The 15,762-nt window shown below is 34.8% G+C and overlaps 2 protein-coding genes across 3 annotated transcripts; both read right to left on the minus strand.

Annotated features, from left to right (window-relative positions):
* Positions 1 to 267: 267 nt before the first annotated feature.
* LOC133294500 (isoleucine--tRNA ligase, chloroplastic/mitochondrial-like) lies at positions 268 to 10,795 on the minus strand. 2 transcript variants are annotated; one of them, XM_061493181.1, is made up of 22 exons: positions 10,629 to 10,795; positions 9,713 to 9,908; positions 9,429 to 9,583; positions 9,246 to 9,347; positions 9,020 to 9,089; positions 7,798 to 7,910; positions 7,570 to 7,638; positions 7,132 to 7,239; positions 6,759 to 6,906; positions 5,918 to 6,149; positions 5,464 to 5,750; positions 5,227 to 5,363; positions 4,959 to 5,106; positions 4,213 to 4,344; positions 3,565 to 3,693; positions 3,052 to 3,179; positions 2,770 to 2,934; positions 2,459 to 2,584; positions 2,153 to 2,226; positions 1,726 to 1,975; positions 918 to 1,097; positions 268 to 673 (listed from the first exon to the last, which is right to left on the minus strand). In XM_061493181.1, the coding sequence occupies exons 1-22, from the start codon at positions 10,731 to 10,733 to the stop codon at positions 431 to 433; spliced, it is 3,297 nt and encodes a 1,098-aa protein (XP_061349165.1). In that variant the 5' UTR covers positions 10,734 to 10,795; the 3' UTR covers positions 268 to 430. The 2 variants fall into 2 exon arrangements, with proteins under 2 accessions (XP_061349165.1, XP_061349166.1); XM_061493182.1 differs by lacking the exon at positions 10,629 to 10,795 and adding an exon at positions 10,192 to 10,267.
* Positions 10,796 to 12,695: 1,900 nt separating this feature from the next.
* LOC133294476 (translocase of chloroplast 159, chloroplastic-like) lies at positions 12,696 to 15,562 on the minus strand. The gene has a single exon (XM_061493156.1). The coding sequence runs from the start codon at positions 15,560 to 15,562 to the stop codon at positions 12,758 to 12,760; it is 2,805 nt and encodes a 934-aa protein (XP_061349140.1). The 3' UTR covers positions 12,696 to 12,757.
* Positions 15,563 to 15,762: the final 200 nt, after the last annotated feature.

A 15,762-nucleotide genomic window follows, 5' to 3' on the forward strand; every position in this document is an offset into this window, starting at 1 on the left:
ACAAAAGGCAGTGGTAAATTAAGATATTTTTGTAAAGGGGTGTATATATATTTTAAAATTCATAATAAAATATATATATATATATATATATATATATATATATATAAACAGTTGGATGGAAAGGAGTCATACACGGTTATTAGCATTGGCTGTCATGGCTTTTTTTTATGGTAGCTATGGCTCATTCCTCTTTCCCTAGAAGTTCTTTAGTTTAGTTTTTGGGCTATTCCCACTTCATTGACCTAATCACGCAGCGCTTAACACCTTGAAAAAATAATGGGATTAAAATTTAGATGGAATTACTTGTGTAGTCGCGCTTAGGAGTATAAATACTTGCAATGCCACCAGTTCATCATGTTACATATACCGGTTGAGTTGTGCACAAAAGTAATAAATTCTGGAATTCCGAAAATTTGCTTGTTCTGAAATCTTAACTGATAGCTACTACTTCAGAGGGCATCTGAAGAGCAACAACATCATAGCAGCGGCTGCAGAGGGTAGGGTGGTTCAAAAATGAACCAACCTGCTGTGAATAATTCCAGCATCTTTCACACTTGGAACCCACAGCACGAGATATGCCAATCCAGACTTTACTCTTCCCTTGAATTAGGCATTCACCACTATATGGTATATTTGCAATGTGTTTGTCCTCCAATGAAGGAAGAATCTCAGCCTGCACATTGTCAATCAAACATACAAGATCATGATATTTATTCTAAAGCCTTAATATGCAAGCATCAAAACATGAATCCTAATCTGATACGTCCTAAAAAAGCTTTTGAAACTCCCAACATCCTAAGCTAGGGAGAATTGCTTTGGCTGGCACTAGCAGTTCAGCACTCTCATAAAGACTGCATTTTCAATTTTTATATCCTTAGGTTAACTAGTTACAGAAAGTGACATGACTATAAACATACCTGAGAAGTTATGAATAGACCGTGCAATGTATCGGCATCATTTTTGGCTGGACATAATTCAGATAATTGGGATGCTAGCCTGGCATCACATGCATAGATATGAACTTTTGCATCTAAACTGGCCCCAATCAATTTGCCAGTTCGAGCAACTTCCAAGACTTTATTCACTTCTGTTCTCAGCTGACAAAAATTGTTCTCATTTAGTAACATGCAGTAACGTAAAACAAATAATTGATATGTGATTAATTTCATCATTATAACTTCAGAGAGAATTAATTATTTTCTATAGTTTTTCTCTATCCATTTTAGTAGTAACGGCATGCCAATCTGTAAAAGCAGCATTAACAAAATTATGGGGGAAAAGAAAACAGAAAAGTGAGAAAGGAAACGGCACTTCTATACATATGAAGTTGAAATCTTAAAAAACCAACTTAAGAAAGAGTGAAAGACTACTATAATTTTCAGACTTCATATTAATTACTTCTAGATTTGGACCAAGGAAATTGCTAATGCAATTTATTTATTTATAAATCCAGAGCATATTACCAGAGATTATATAGTGGTCTGCATATCTTGCTTAATTCTATATTATGATGTAAAACAAAGATAATGATTTATCATTACACTTCATATTTTGATTTGAAGTGGTTATGTAGTGATGCTCTTATTTATCATTTAATAGTGCTCTTATCTATCATCTTTTTCATGGCTAGAAGAATTATCCTCTTTATAGTTCAGTCATGAACGAATTGAAACATTGATACAGATAGACATCAGCTTATCTTAAAATCTGAGAAATAGAGACTACCTCAAGAATATTCTCCCAGAACTCAATTTCTTCAACAGGGAGGGCAAGCCATCTTTCATTCAAGGTGGGCCATCTTGATTCAAAGACATATTCAGCAACAGAACCATATTGAGTTGTATACTGAAAAGGAAGATTCTGCCACACATCCTCAGCCAAATGTGGCAATATGGGCGCTATTATTCGCACAATGGAAAGGAGATGAGCTGCAAGAACTGTTTGACAACTTTTCCTTGTATAACTTGTTGATCCACTGCAGATATCAGCATAAACAGATGTTTCATGGAACTAAACAGAAACAATTAAGAAAATGCAAAACTGGTAAGTTTCATTCAAGATTGCGCATGTTAAATTCAAATCCATAATTGCATATGCACAGTGAATGGTAAAGGGATCAAGAAGTAAGAAAACGTAAAGCAGAGAAACTTACCCAACATAAAGTCGATCTTTGGCAACATCAAAATAGAAATTTGACAGGTCAACAATGACAAACCTCTGCAAAATCTGAGAGAATGGAGGAAAAAAATTGTTACTTTTGAATGAATGATCATGCTTGAGCAAACAAAAGTTTAATATGCAGACTCCCTATGTCACACTATCAAACTTTTCAAGCATATAGCTATGACTATGAGCAGTGGAGCCGTACAATTCCTTTTTCCCACTTTAAGCATATGCCCAAATACACATTACATAATACATATATAGAGAATGTTTCATTAAGATCTAAAATAATTACCTGAAATATTTTAAAAAATTGGTAATTTTCATAATTCCCTTGAATGCTTTGTACAACACTTTCAAGCTGAAAAAGCGCATGCTGATCGATCCTGGGAAGTTCATGGTATGGAACAGTACAATCCGCCTGTCAATTAGACATAAATAGAGGTATGATGTAGCGGGAAAATATACATATGCAGAGATAGGCAAAGATAAATGTGACAATATTTAACATAACCCGGTGACAATAAGCAGTAATTGCAGACAAGGAAAAAGAAGCTATCAATCAAGCAAAAACGATTTAATTTCAACCATAGAATTCAAGCTTACTTTCCAATCATGAAGATTTGCCAAGAGGTATCTCAAAGTTCCTCGCAACTTCCTGTAAACCTCAGACATTTGACGAAGAATTTGAGGGCCAATCATCACGTCACCTGTATAATCTACACTAGAAACCCAGAGTCGGAGGACATCAGCTCCATATGCAGGTGCTTCCTGACAATAAGGTGGGAAAAGAACCCTTTGAGCCATGGCTTTGATAAAAGGGAAATGATAGAATTTGATACAATACCAAAACTAATATTTATCTGATGATACATCAACGTTACTAACCTTTTGATTTTTACCTCCTTCAATCACAATACGTGGATCCACAACATTACCCAAAGATTTGCTCATCTTTAAGCCTTTCTCATCCAACGCAAATCCATGCGTTAAAACACTTAAATATGGGGCCTTCCCTGTATCAGACAAGAATGACTGAATTTTACAGTATCTGACTGGTATAAACATACAAGGACATTCTCATCCACACAGCCTTGAACACAAGCATGCATCTATATCCACATCTTTTACATTGTTGAATTATATAATATGAAGGGAAATGTACAACTTCAAAAAAACACATATGCTACTGGTCTTGTCTTGTGCATTGGATCCTCACTGTTGCCTGACATAGCAAGGAAAGTGGGATTGATTTGAAAACTGAACCAGTGAATCAATCAGGCAAAAATATTTGCTTCACTAATTTGTGAGATAAAGAACATTTCTTCTGTTAGAATTACACAAGGGGATAAAATAAGTTACAGATAATCATGGTAATAAAAATGTCAAGATGCCTATTACCTCTTGTAGCTACACTAGTTAACAATGAACTCTGAAACCACCCTCGATGCTGATCCGTTCCTTCAAGATACAAGTCTGCAGGAAAACTAAGGGAATTTCTTTTTCCCAAGACTGCAGCCCAGGAGGAACCTGAAGTTAAAAGTAAACAGACAAGAAGAACCAGCAGCATTAGCTCAGGCAGCTGGGGGTTGGGAGTAAGGGATTAAGGTCCTAGGTTGAAGTCCAAAGAGTAACAAAAGAAAGGAATATCACAAAACAAATGGATAATCCAATTATGCACATGGATCTAATAAGATCTCAATTATATTAAACATGTGCAATAGCAATAATTCTGACCCCAATTAATTTGGGATAAATGTGATGTTGGTATTCATGATGTGCAATAGCAATCATCGACAAATGCATTTAACAGTAGCAATCATTGACCGCCCCTGAGCAGGAAAATGGAAAAGGGAATGGTTGAGGAACTCATGAAACCATATCAAATCAAAAATCACTCCCCATTAAACCCTGACTGCCGAGGGTGAGGTGTGGGCAATCCTTGTACCCAACCTTAACCTTACATAATTGCAAAGAGATTGTTTCCTAGATTTGAACTCAAGAAACCATATATTTGTGAAAAAATTATTTGGAACCAGAATATTGTACCTGAATCAAACCATACGTCCATTGTGTCAGTTCCCTTTTCATATTCTGCTGCCTTATCACGATATTTATTTGGGAGAAGATCCTCTACTGTCATGTACCACCATGCATCACTACCCTTTTGGGCAATAATAGCTGACAAAGTCTCAGAGGTAAAAACAATAGATGAATTTCAGTATCTATAAATTTTGCAGGATAAACATGTTTTGATTTTTGAAAAAGCACAACATTTACCACTACATGAATTCAAATATGGAGAATAAATAATTGTTTTTCCCAGTAACATTTGAGATGGCACTTCTATCAAAGAGAGGGAGAGAAGGTATACACTTAATTTGACAATTGTAAAGAACCTTGGGATACACCACCCTAAAAGCTAGCTCAAAGGGTGGGAGATCCCAAGGCCTTATAAACTTCACATTAGTTGCTCAATACAACTAATGTGGGACTATATATCTCAACAGCCCCCTCACACAAGAGCCCATTGGGCTTGAAGAGTGGACAATGTAACAGGCCCAGCCTACCTGTGCTAACAAAGAAATTCCACTTGAAAGAAAGTGGGGGGCGGCTAGGATCGAACCCGGGACACGAGGCTCTGATACCATGTAAAGAACCTTGGGATACACCACCCCAAAAGCTAGCTCAAAGAGTGGGAGTGCCCAAGACCTTATAAACTTCACATTAGTTACTCAATACAACTAATGTGAGACTATATATCTCAACAACAATTAAGAAAACTGGGCTCTTACATTTGATATGATCCATTGTCTCTTCATTCATAAGAGGTTCTCTAGACTGAAGATGATAAAAAACTGGAATGGGGACACCCCATGTCCTTTGTCGTGATATACACCAATCAGAGCGGCTAGAAGTCATTGCCGAGATTCTGTTTTCTGCCTAAGCAATTCATATGTATCCACAAAAGACAGCATCAAATATGATAAGTGGCACATATCTAAGAGAATACATTTTACAATTAAATGTAATTATATAGCAACCAAAACTTAAAAATAGTACCTGAGGTGGAACCCATTTTACATGGCCAATAGCATCCATGGCAGCGAGGCGAAATCCCTCTACAGATGCAAACCATTGCTCTGTTGCTCTAAATATTGTTGGTTTTTTTGTTCTCCAATCATATGGATACTTGTGTTCTGTATCAGAAAAGATGGACATGACCTATGATGATGATATAGTCCGTAATTATTGGTAGAAATGTAAGAACTCTTATGATGGGTGACAGAAAGAACTTACCATAGGATTCTTCCATGATGAGTGACAGATGTTCATCCAAATATTTCACAACAGAAGTGTTACCTTCTCCAAGAACATCAAGCCCACTAAACTGCCCAGCTTCTTCAGTGAACTTTCCATCATCATCTACTGGAGAAAGTATGGATAGCCCATACTTCTGGCCAACTACATAGTCCTCCTGACCGTGTCCAGGAGCCGTATGGACCAGTCCTGTTCCTGTTTCTGTGGTAATATAATCTCCCCCGATTACGACAGGACATTCCCTATCATTTATAGGATGGATATACCTGAGACAAAATACTAGATTATACCTTCAGTGCGAAGTTTTTTTTTCCCAATATCATAAAAGGTAATAATATTATTAACACACAAAAATATGGAAACAAGTAGCAGCAGAAAAATCAAGAAGAATAAGAAAGTAATTCTTCATTTCATACTTCCAAGTTCCAACAACCTGCAATTTTCCAAGTCTGAACCTAACTGTTTTGTCTTGACAACAAGCTTCACACCCCATTTTGCCTCTAACTTTGGCACAAGCTCTGAAGCCACAATAAGGAACGGCTTCTTCTCATCCTTCAAAACAAGTCCAAGCCCTTTCTTTTTAGTTCCACCAGATGAAGGGACTTGTTCATGTAATGACTTTATTTCAACGACAGCATATTCAAGCTTGGGATTTACTGCAACAGCTGAGCAAAGAACAGTAGGAAGCCGACAAAGAAGAGAATGACATATGAGGATTGAATTTAACAAATTTAAGTAACCAAAAACATCAAAACTTTGAGCACTTAGCCATTATGCCCAACAATTGAAAAATAAATTTTGCTACATTATCATCCCATATACAATCAAAACTTCGTTCTCTTTTTTCTGTGTTTTGCATAGGTAGTTTACAACAAGTAATAATACTTCAGAAGAAAAAGGAGCTATACCACCTTGCCTAAAGTCTACGTCAGCTAAATCTCAATTGTAAAGAATAATGAACTATATCTTCATGTACCAAATAGTTAACAAGAATTAAACATATATAATATATTGGAAAAAACAACAAAAATCTGTGCTAACTATAGTATGTTACGTAGTAAACTGAACTATCACATCAGATGGTTCTGTTTAAACATGATTAAAGAAAAATAGATACAGAATTCAAGACATATCTTTTTGCCACTGAGATATTTGTGAAAGGAAAAGTAGAGGATGGGAAAATCAAAACCAAATGACTAGTATAAGCAATGTAAAAAAAAAAAATCCAGAAATCATAAGTTAACATGGCAAATGCAACAAAATATGAAACCTACCTGCATTGGCAGGAACAGTCCAGGGAGTTGTAGTCCATACAGCCAAGCACAAATTTGGAAATTCTTGTAATAGGGAACTTAGTGTTAGAGGAGCACTCACAACTCTGAAAATGGCATATATGCTTCTGGAAATATGCCCTTCAGGATACTACATAGAAATCAAATAAGTAGCAACATTCTAAGCTCCACCAAATCAGGTTTTAGAGAGAAAACTGCATACATATCATACACATGCACAGTTCTACACAAAAAATCTTTGTATTGTGAAAAAAACTATGCAAGTTCACCCATGCTATACACCATATTGGCAATATTTGACTTTAGGATTTATAGTTCTAGGCAAGAGGAACAACATAATAATATATTATTTTACCTCCAACTCGGCCTCAGCAAGTGCTGTCCGTGATGAAGGACTCCAGTGAACAGGTTTTCTGCCTCTATAGATATAGCCTTTCAAGGCCATCTGACCAAATACTTCAATCTAGCAAATTTTAAATACAACTCATGAGGACTTTATATCCATAACAATAAAAAGTATGGTTATGAAATTAATTGAAGTTAAGCACCCGAGAAAGCTACACAACTAAAGCAGAAACAGCAATCTGGCTAGCTACAGAAATTATTTGGTTGGCTTGCTTGGTCATTGAGGACCATTCTATTAGGTGTTGATAGCACAACACTCCTCACTCCAAAAGTCAAAACATAAACTTCCACAACTATATTGCATAATGAATAGGACATCTAACGTGCTGAATTCTATGTTTGATTTAACACATCTTAAAGGGTAAATGAGAAAGGCTATACCAGCTACCTGGGCAGCTTCATATTCTGGGTCCATAGTAAGATAGGGATTATTCCAGTCTGCCCATACTCCATAGCGCTGCAAACATTTAGTAACATGCTTAAGGTACAAAATTTTCCCCAATAAATAGAGAATGAAAAGTTAACGTGATTTTCTTAGTTGTATATAATAGAACAAAAACCACTGCAATATAAAGACATGAAAATCACAGAGAAAACTACAAAACAAAGAAGCAACCTTAAAAGATGACATCTGATTTTTAACAGTTTCTTTGGCAAATTTAGCAGCCTTTGCTCTTAACTTCAATGGCGTGAGGTCATTTCTAGCCTTTTGATCCAGTGACTGCAAAACTGAAATAATTCAAAACAATCATAAAGCATGTAATGAAATATAAGCTAAACTAAAATATGTGTGAAAATTATAGTTTATGCAAATCAATAGTAATAAAGGAAATAAAGCAAAAGGAATGTTCGGGAATTTTCAATTTTCACATTATGTCCCATATTTATGTGAAAAATGTCTATTCAGTACAGAATAAGTCATTCTATTCTTATGTAAGCATTAATTAACATACCACTTCCTATTATATTTCAAACACAGTGAAAACAGTAAGGGGAGTAAATAATATGGATTTCTAATGAAAAAGTCTAGTTAAACTAATTTTTTTAAAATCTATAACTGTTAATAGGGCAAGTGATATCAATATCACAAAACTCAGAGAAACACATGGAACTCTAGCACTCCCAAATGCTGCATATTAGATGACATGAGTACTTTAATACAACCCATTGTCTTCAACACCAGCCAAGCACACTGAATAAACTGTGATGCCTGAGTAACATACCAACAATATCATTCCCTCCCTTATATCATATGGCATAAGACCTCTCCAATACATGTCTAATATAAAGAAGATCGATGTTTTTTGCATTACTATAAGCCAGAACAAAATTGCCTCTTATTTCAAAAACAAAAAATAGGGACAAAAAAGCATATGGAAAAAATTAAAACCAAAAATTTTGAATTGTTAAACTTGAGCTATTTAAAAAATATATACTTATGGAAAATAGGGCAAGCATGTAGCATTGTGAAGTTATTTCTTTGTGACTGCAAGGTCATGGGTTCGAATATGGGAAACAGTCTCTTTGCAAATATGCAAGGATAAGGCTGCATATACAGATTGGCTTCACCCCTACCCTCACTAGTCGGGTTTAATAAGGAGTGGTTTATATGTAATGCAAAAAAATCAATTCAGCATGAAAATGGACATTCTAAGAAAAAGGGGTCAATTATCAATAACATATATAAGCAAGAAATCATTGGAAAATAAGAACTATGTAGATTCTTCAAGTTTGATATGCAACAAACATGTGAAGTAAGTATTAATGCAAGACTTTTCTTGAACTCAACCCAGAATCAGAACCAGCCACCATCTGGCAATACTAACAATAACACTTGCCTTTTAATTCAATCGGTAGGCCATGACAATCCCATCCAGGTACAAAATTAACTTTATAGTTTTGAAGGACCTGCACACAAGCATAAGCAAATAAAAATATTAGCAAAAGATCAGTGCTTACTTGAAAGTGCATCAGCACTTTAGCATACAACATATATTGTTAGAGGTTGCATGTGTTATAGACTTGGAAAAAAAAATGCTTCACATGTGATAACAATATACATACCTTATAACGATTTATAATATCCTTCAAAATTTTATTTAACGCATGGCCAATGTGAAGATCACCATTGGCATATGGAGGACCATCATGAAGAATAAAATTATCCTGATAAAGTTATTTAAAGTAGGTTAACAAGTTCATATAACTAGGAGGAAAAAAATGCTGAGAGGAAAGTCCATAACTTACCCCACTATTTTTCTCAACAACTCTTTTGAATACTTGATTATCCTCCCATATTTTCTGAATTTCTGGCTCCCTTACCGTAGAATTAGCTCTCATACCAAATGTTGTCTTGGGAAGATCAATGGTGTGCTTGTATTTGCCATCTTCTTGCTGGATTCCTAAAGTTAAAGAAAGTGAAGTAACAAAGCTCAGAGATGCATGCCTACCCTCTATAATTAACATGACATGCAGTAGTATATTAAAAAAGAGAGAGAGAGTAAAAAGCAATGTGAGATAGCAAATACTACCTTCAGCAGCTTTCTTTCCTGCCATCACAGGCCCTCGTGATCTTCGCTTCGAAGAACAGACATTGTCACTTGGATGAGTAGAGTAATTTGATATGTTTGAGAGTGATTTGACTCTAACTGATGAGATTCCCCGGGAATAAAACAAGCCAGGAGAATTAGTTCTTCTGGAGGAGGAACAAGCTGTTCGTAAGAGCACCTGAGTAAGTTAAAAAGCATATCAACAGCAAGCTGGACAATACTATTGTATTTCAGGTTAATATAGACGAGAGAGAGAGAGATTAATCCACCAAACCATCAGAAATAAGGAATTAGTTGACTTTTACAGTCAAACGCAAGCTTACTTGGTACTTGACTTTAACTGTCAACTGTCAATGAACAAAGAATCCATTGACCAATCCACATACTTAAATTTTTCTTCCGCCATACTAATTTGAAAAACTTACAAAACAGTCTCGAGAGCAACAAATATATCTGGACACCTTTTTAAGTTTTATTGCAATTGTGAAACTAGAACAGCAGCACAAGCATATTCCATATTTTTACGGTGAACATAAAAGATTCGCGAACACTTTACTTTCGTAAAAGCAAAGAACCATTTCAAATTTGTCTTCGACAATTTATCGAGCACGTCATCTGTCGCGAGCAAAAAAGCAAAAGACCACCCTACACATTCAATGCATGATCAAACAAAGGAAAGCAATTTGATTTCAGTGACAAAACGCACAAGTACAAAACTTTTATATAAAGTAAGGCAACCCATTATGACAAACGTGTTAATCGAAGGCATAGGCAAGCTCAAATTTGATTGTGTTCTTCTTGATTTAGTGGGTCAAAGTGGATAAAAAAATAAAATAAAAAAATACAATGCTCCGTTAGAGACTGAAGGAAAACCAATACTTGAGAAACGATAGCATACCCTGTAAGGTGAGTTTTGCGCCATGGTGGTTGGCGTTGGTTTGAAATTGAAAGCAGAGGAATTTGAAGTGAGGGATTTGAGAACAGACATGGTGGGAATATGCATAAGCTTCTCAGCTCAGCGAGGAGGGAAAAACAAAAACATCATTCGGATAACTCCAACCTAAGCCTCACCATTTCTTTTCTTGCCTTTGCATTTTTCGCAACAAGTATTTGTAGTTTTCTAGTTGCATGTTGTAAATTTCGCTCAAAAATCATTATTAGTGATTTAATGTTCTGTGTTGATAATTTTAGAAAATGATTTTTTTTTTTTTTTTTTTTTTTGTTTATGTGGGTGGCACTTGGACAAGCATTTCATATATTAAAAATATTTAATGTTTTCAAAGTAATTAAGATTAATGATAAATGTTAGTTTTCTTATTTTTAAGCATGTATGTTAAAAATACACATTGACTAAGCTATTAAAAATATTAATATCTTTAGATAATAAATATTTTAAATAAAAGTTACAAGTTAAGATAATATCGTGTAGTTAAGTTTTAGGCTATTTTACATATATAATTGGGGTTTATCGTTAGCATAATCATCTCTAACAACCACAAAATTGAAAATTATATTGTTTTGGGAGATGAGAGAATTAATAAAGAATATTTTGATAAAATTTATATAACAAAGAAATAAATAAAATTTTTAAAATATTTTTTATTAATTCTCTCAATTCCCAAAATAATTTAATTTTAGAGTTGCTGAATATAATTTTAAGGTTTTATAAAAGTTATGTTGTAGAAAAAGTGATTGTGTTATGTTATAGAGATTCGTTTTCCGTGCCGTAATTTTTTTTTTTGCCTCAAAAAGTATGAGCCCCACAAAATATTGTGTATGTAAGAAATTTTTTGTGATCATATTACATGATAAATACAAATCCCATAATCTTATCTCTAAGGGAAGAGAAACATTTTTTCACTACAATAAGGACTCGAGATTAAGTGAAATAGGATTGAATGAAATAAAATAATATTATTATACCAATCGTTTACGATATTTTATGACGAAAAATACTAAAAATTTTATTTCACTGTTTCGAAAATGGTTAAAATGATACTGAGATTAGTGGTCAACAAGTTAATTTGATTTCATTTCATCTAATATTCCCAAATTAGGAAAGAAAAAAACAGTAGTGATTAAAGAAATGAGCAAAATATATTCAATTACATTTCATCTTATTTTTAATAATCCAAATAAAGATTAGTACCAAAAAAAATAAAAAATAATCCAAATAAAGACAACCGATGTCAATATGTTTCATACGACTTTATTCCATCTTTTTTCATCAATCCAGACACGACTTAGATATTGAAAAACTTCATTAATATGGGACGTAAATAATAAAATTTAGAACAACTAAAAGAAAATTAAACTTAAATAACTAAATATGAATTGACTAAAATTTAAAATGCATAAATATTAATTTTAATGATAATTATATCTAATTTATAATTTTTAAACAATTTATCTCATGAATATCTAATGACAAATAATGTGTTTACAAAATATCGAGAAATCAAGACCTAAAATAATAATGATTTGTATGGTCTTGTTCCATTAGAAGAATGTTAAATCATTAAAGTTATCCTCAACAAGAATTCATAAATAATTTCCAACAATTATCATCTACACTCGAATAACGTAAAAAATTTCTACCATAAATTATAACCACATTTCTGTATCTTTTATTTCTCTTTTCTACCAATAAGGAAAGTGAATTTATTTTCCCCTTTTAAGTATTTTTTAAAGTTTTCCAAGAATACAAAATAAACTAAAAATAGACAACTTATAAATGACTCGATGATATTTTCATGAAATATTGATTATGTAATTATGACAAAAATTCAATTAACTACTAAAAAGGGCATTATTTTTCAGTAGTTACACATGTAGAAAATGCTAATTGCAATTTATGGTTTATGTCAAGAGGAAAATTTAACTCTCTTCATTATATATGGTTTCGACAGAAAAATGAGCAACAAAGCTACTCTATAACTAGTAAGATTTCTTACAATGCAGACAGTCTGACGATGAAGATCATGGTTACATTCATTCCCATATTCATTTGCCAAGTTAACATCTAAGTCAATTCCAATTGGAAGAGAATTTTAGATGAGGAGGAGACTGTAACAAAGAAGAAAACAGATGGCACATAGGGCGGGAATGGTCCTGGAAGAAAAAATGCTTCCAATGATCAAAGAGAGTTTGAGGTCCTGAAACAGAAGACACTTCAGATAGGATCTTCAAAGAGAAACACAAAGCTAATAATTGGCTTCTCCATCTAAGTCCATTGGGAAGCACACAGTCCCCACATATATTCTTTCCACATAATGGATGGTTCTCGACAAGGGACACTGGACACATGAAACTTGAACTCAATTGACACATATCACCTACTGCTTGGGTGATTGATTGTTGAACTAGATAGGATTTTTGTGCAACAAATACTTCATAGCTCAGAGGGGATCCTGATGGTCCATCAAAAGGAGCAGAAGCAGCATGGGTCAGAGTAAGAATTGTATGTTGCCATATTGATGGACTGAGAGAATTTGTGATGGACCTTAATATTGGCAAATCATTAAGATCTCTGGTTTGGGCATCTACTCTATCAACATAGAGAATGACATCTAGAGGAAACTTATTCATATACCTTTTTATAGATGAGAATATCTTTCTGTTGAAAGCTTGTTCCTTCAAAGGGGACCTGAGACCAGGTGTGTCAAGGATTCTGATCTTGACTCCATCTATAGTTCCAAAAACCTCTTTTACAGAGGTTGTGGCTGGTTCAAATGCATTTGTCACAACCTTCATATCACCAAAAATAGAATTTATGGTTGCACTCTTTCCCACCCCACTTCTCCCAAGAACTAGAATGTTCAAAGAGAAGTCTAAATCATCTTGACAATCTTCTTCAAGCCTCTTCGCTAATATGTTGGCTGACTTAATGACAAATTCCTGATTCGAGCGCCTTCTAATATCAGCAACCAACCTGCATAAAACCTTTGAAACCAAAGAATCTTCAAGAGATAGATTCATTCGCTGGACAAGCCTCAAGAATTTCACACTTACGGTCTGTACTTTCTGTATTTTTTCCTTTTCTTTTTCACTTATATTGTGTTTGAATCCAGCTTGAGCATCACAATCTGGTATGGAACTAAAACTGGCAGGATCTTTGTTAAAGATAACACTGGATTCATCAGCAGAGGTGAATGTAACTGTGTTGGCATCTAATTCACCAGCAGTATCAACATAAATTGATTGACTTTTCGCATCATCCTTTGGTAAGTTCATTTTTCCATGTGAACTCCTGACAATCTGTTCTTCTTGAGAGTTCTTTCGAGAACCTTTTGAACCCAAAAGAATAGAGAGAGCTGAAATTTGTTCCCTGAACTGCTCCAGACCAACTGACATCAACCCTTCCACATCTCCATCCGAAGTAGAACTATCTCTGTTCGATTCTTGACTTACTGTGTTTAAATCAACGGTAGCTTCTTTTTTTGCAGTGTCTCCGTAGTTAAGCCTTTCCACATTTTCATGTGAATGGTTGTCACAAAACAGCTCATCTTCTTGACTAACACCTAAAATGGTTTTAGACAAACCGTTTTCCAAATATGTACACTCTTGAAGGAGTGTAGGGTTAAAAAGTTCAGAAGACTCAACTCTCTGAATTTTGTTACCTTCACAAGCATCATCATTGGATTCAAAACCTGCAGAAGTATCATGCAATTTAGTTTTTGAATTCATCACAGATTTAGTTATGCTTACCAGATTCTCACACCCACTTTCTTGATCAGAAGCAAAACCTTCCTTTCCATTAGCTGAAGTCCATTGAGTTGTTGTACTATATTCAATATTTTCAGCAAATGCATCTGATAAAGGTTCACTTGTCATACTATGCATTTGGGAATTTTGTTCTTGTGGATAGTTAACACTTGTATTATGTTCGGGCATTAAGCTGTCTTTATAATCCTCAGCATTGGACTTCAATAAGCTGGTGTCACCAACCATAATAGAAGTTCCTTCCACCATGTCAGTGTTCTTGCGGGTGGCAACCTCCAACTTCCTTTGCACTACGGTGTCAGCCTCAGTCAACTTAACCATAATTCCCTCATTTCTATCTACACCACATAGTTTCACGTCATCCTTCTCCACCTCCAATTCATTTAATACCATTCTTACCTTGCTAAATTGCTCATCATTCAATTTGTCTTGTGAATTCAGCGACATAACATCTATATCGGTTACAAAAGAGTATTCATCATAAGCTACCTTATTTCCCAGAACTTGGTCCAGACCATGCTCTTCCACAACCAAATCCTTGTCAGTACTAATAATCGCAATGTCATTCTCAGCTTCAACAAAATTATCCGAAATAATACCATTGAAAAATGTCAACTCGTTTGCAAGCAACGATTGGCTAACATGTAACGAGTCCATAAACATCAAACCCTCAGCATTTTCTTCTCTGGGTGCACCAACAACGTTGTCTTGCACTCTCACAACACTCAACATTTCATCGTGGTCGTCGTCGTCATCATCATAGGAAGACAAATGGGCAAAGGGCATAACCCTCGAAGGTGCAGCATGCATAGGAGATAGTTGTACGTGCACAAGAGGGGCACGCTCACCAACTTCAAAATCAACTTCTTCTTGAGAAACATAATCTGATTCTGGGTCAGTAACCAAAGGGCTTGCCGTTTGGAAATCGTCAGAGTCAAAGCCAGCATCAGAAAGAGCAACATTACTCGAAACATCAAATTCAGAATCATCATCATCAAGTGTAGGAGGAGCTCGGATAGGAACAGAACCTGAAAGAGACAGCTTTTGAGGGCACTCTCCGGCGGTACCAGTGACAGAGACAGACACCAACGTCTTCGGATTTGACGCCATGCGGTGCTTGTCACACTGAAACACTGTTCTGTGTTGTGCGCTCCGAGACCAACACTGTGACTATTCACTATTATCTTTTTTATTTTTTCATTTTATAGAAATTTACAATAAGCGTGAGAATTGCGGGGAAAAACATTTTCTTATGTTGAATTTCTAATTCAATTTTCATGACCTTCTAATTTATCAACATGATAATTTAA

Source organism: Gastrolobium bilobum, unplaced genomic scaffold (assembly GCF_033153095.1).
Source record: "Gastrolobium bilobum isolate Gb01-03AN ecotype WA unplaced genomic scaffold, APGP_CSIRO_Gbil_v1 utg5188, whole genome shotgun sequence".
In the NCBI taxonomy this organism is placed as follows: domain Eukaryota; kingdom Viridiplantae; phylum Streptophyta; class Magnoliopsida; order Fabales; family Fabaceae; genus Gastrolobium; species Gastrolobium bilobum.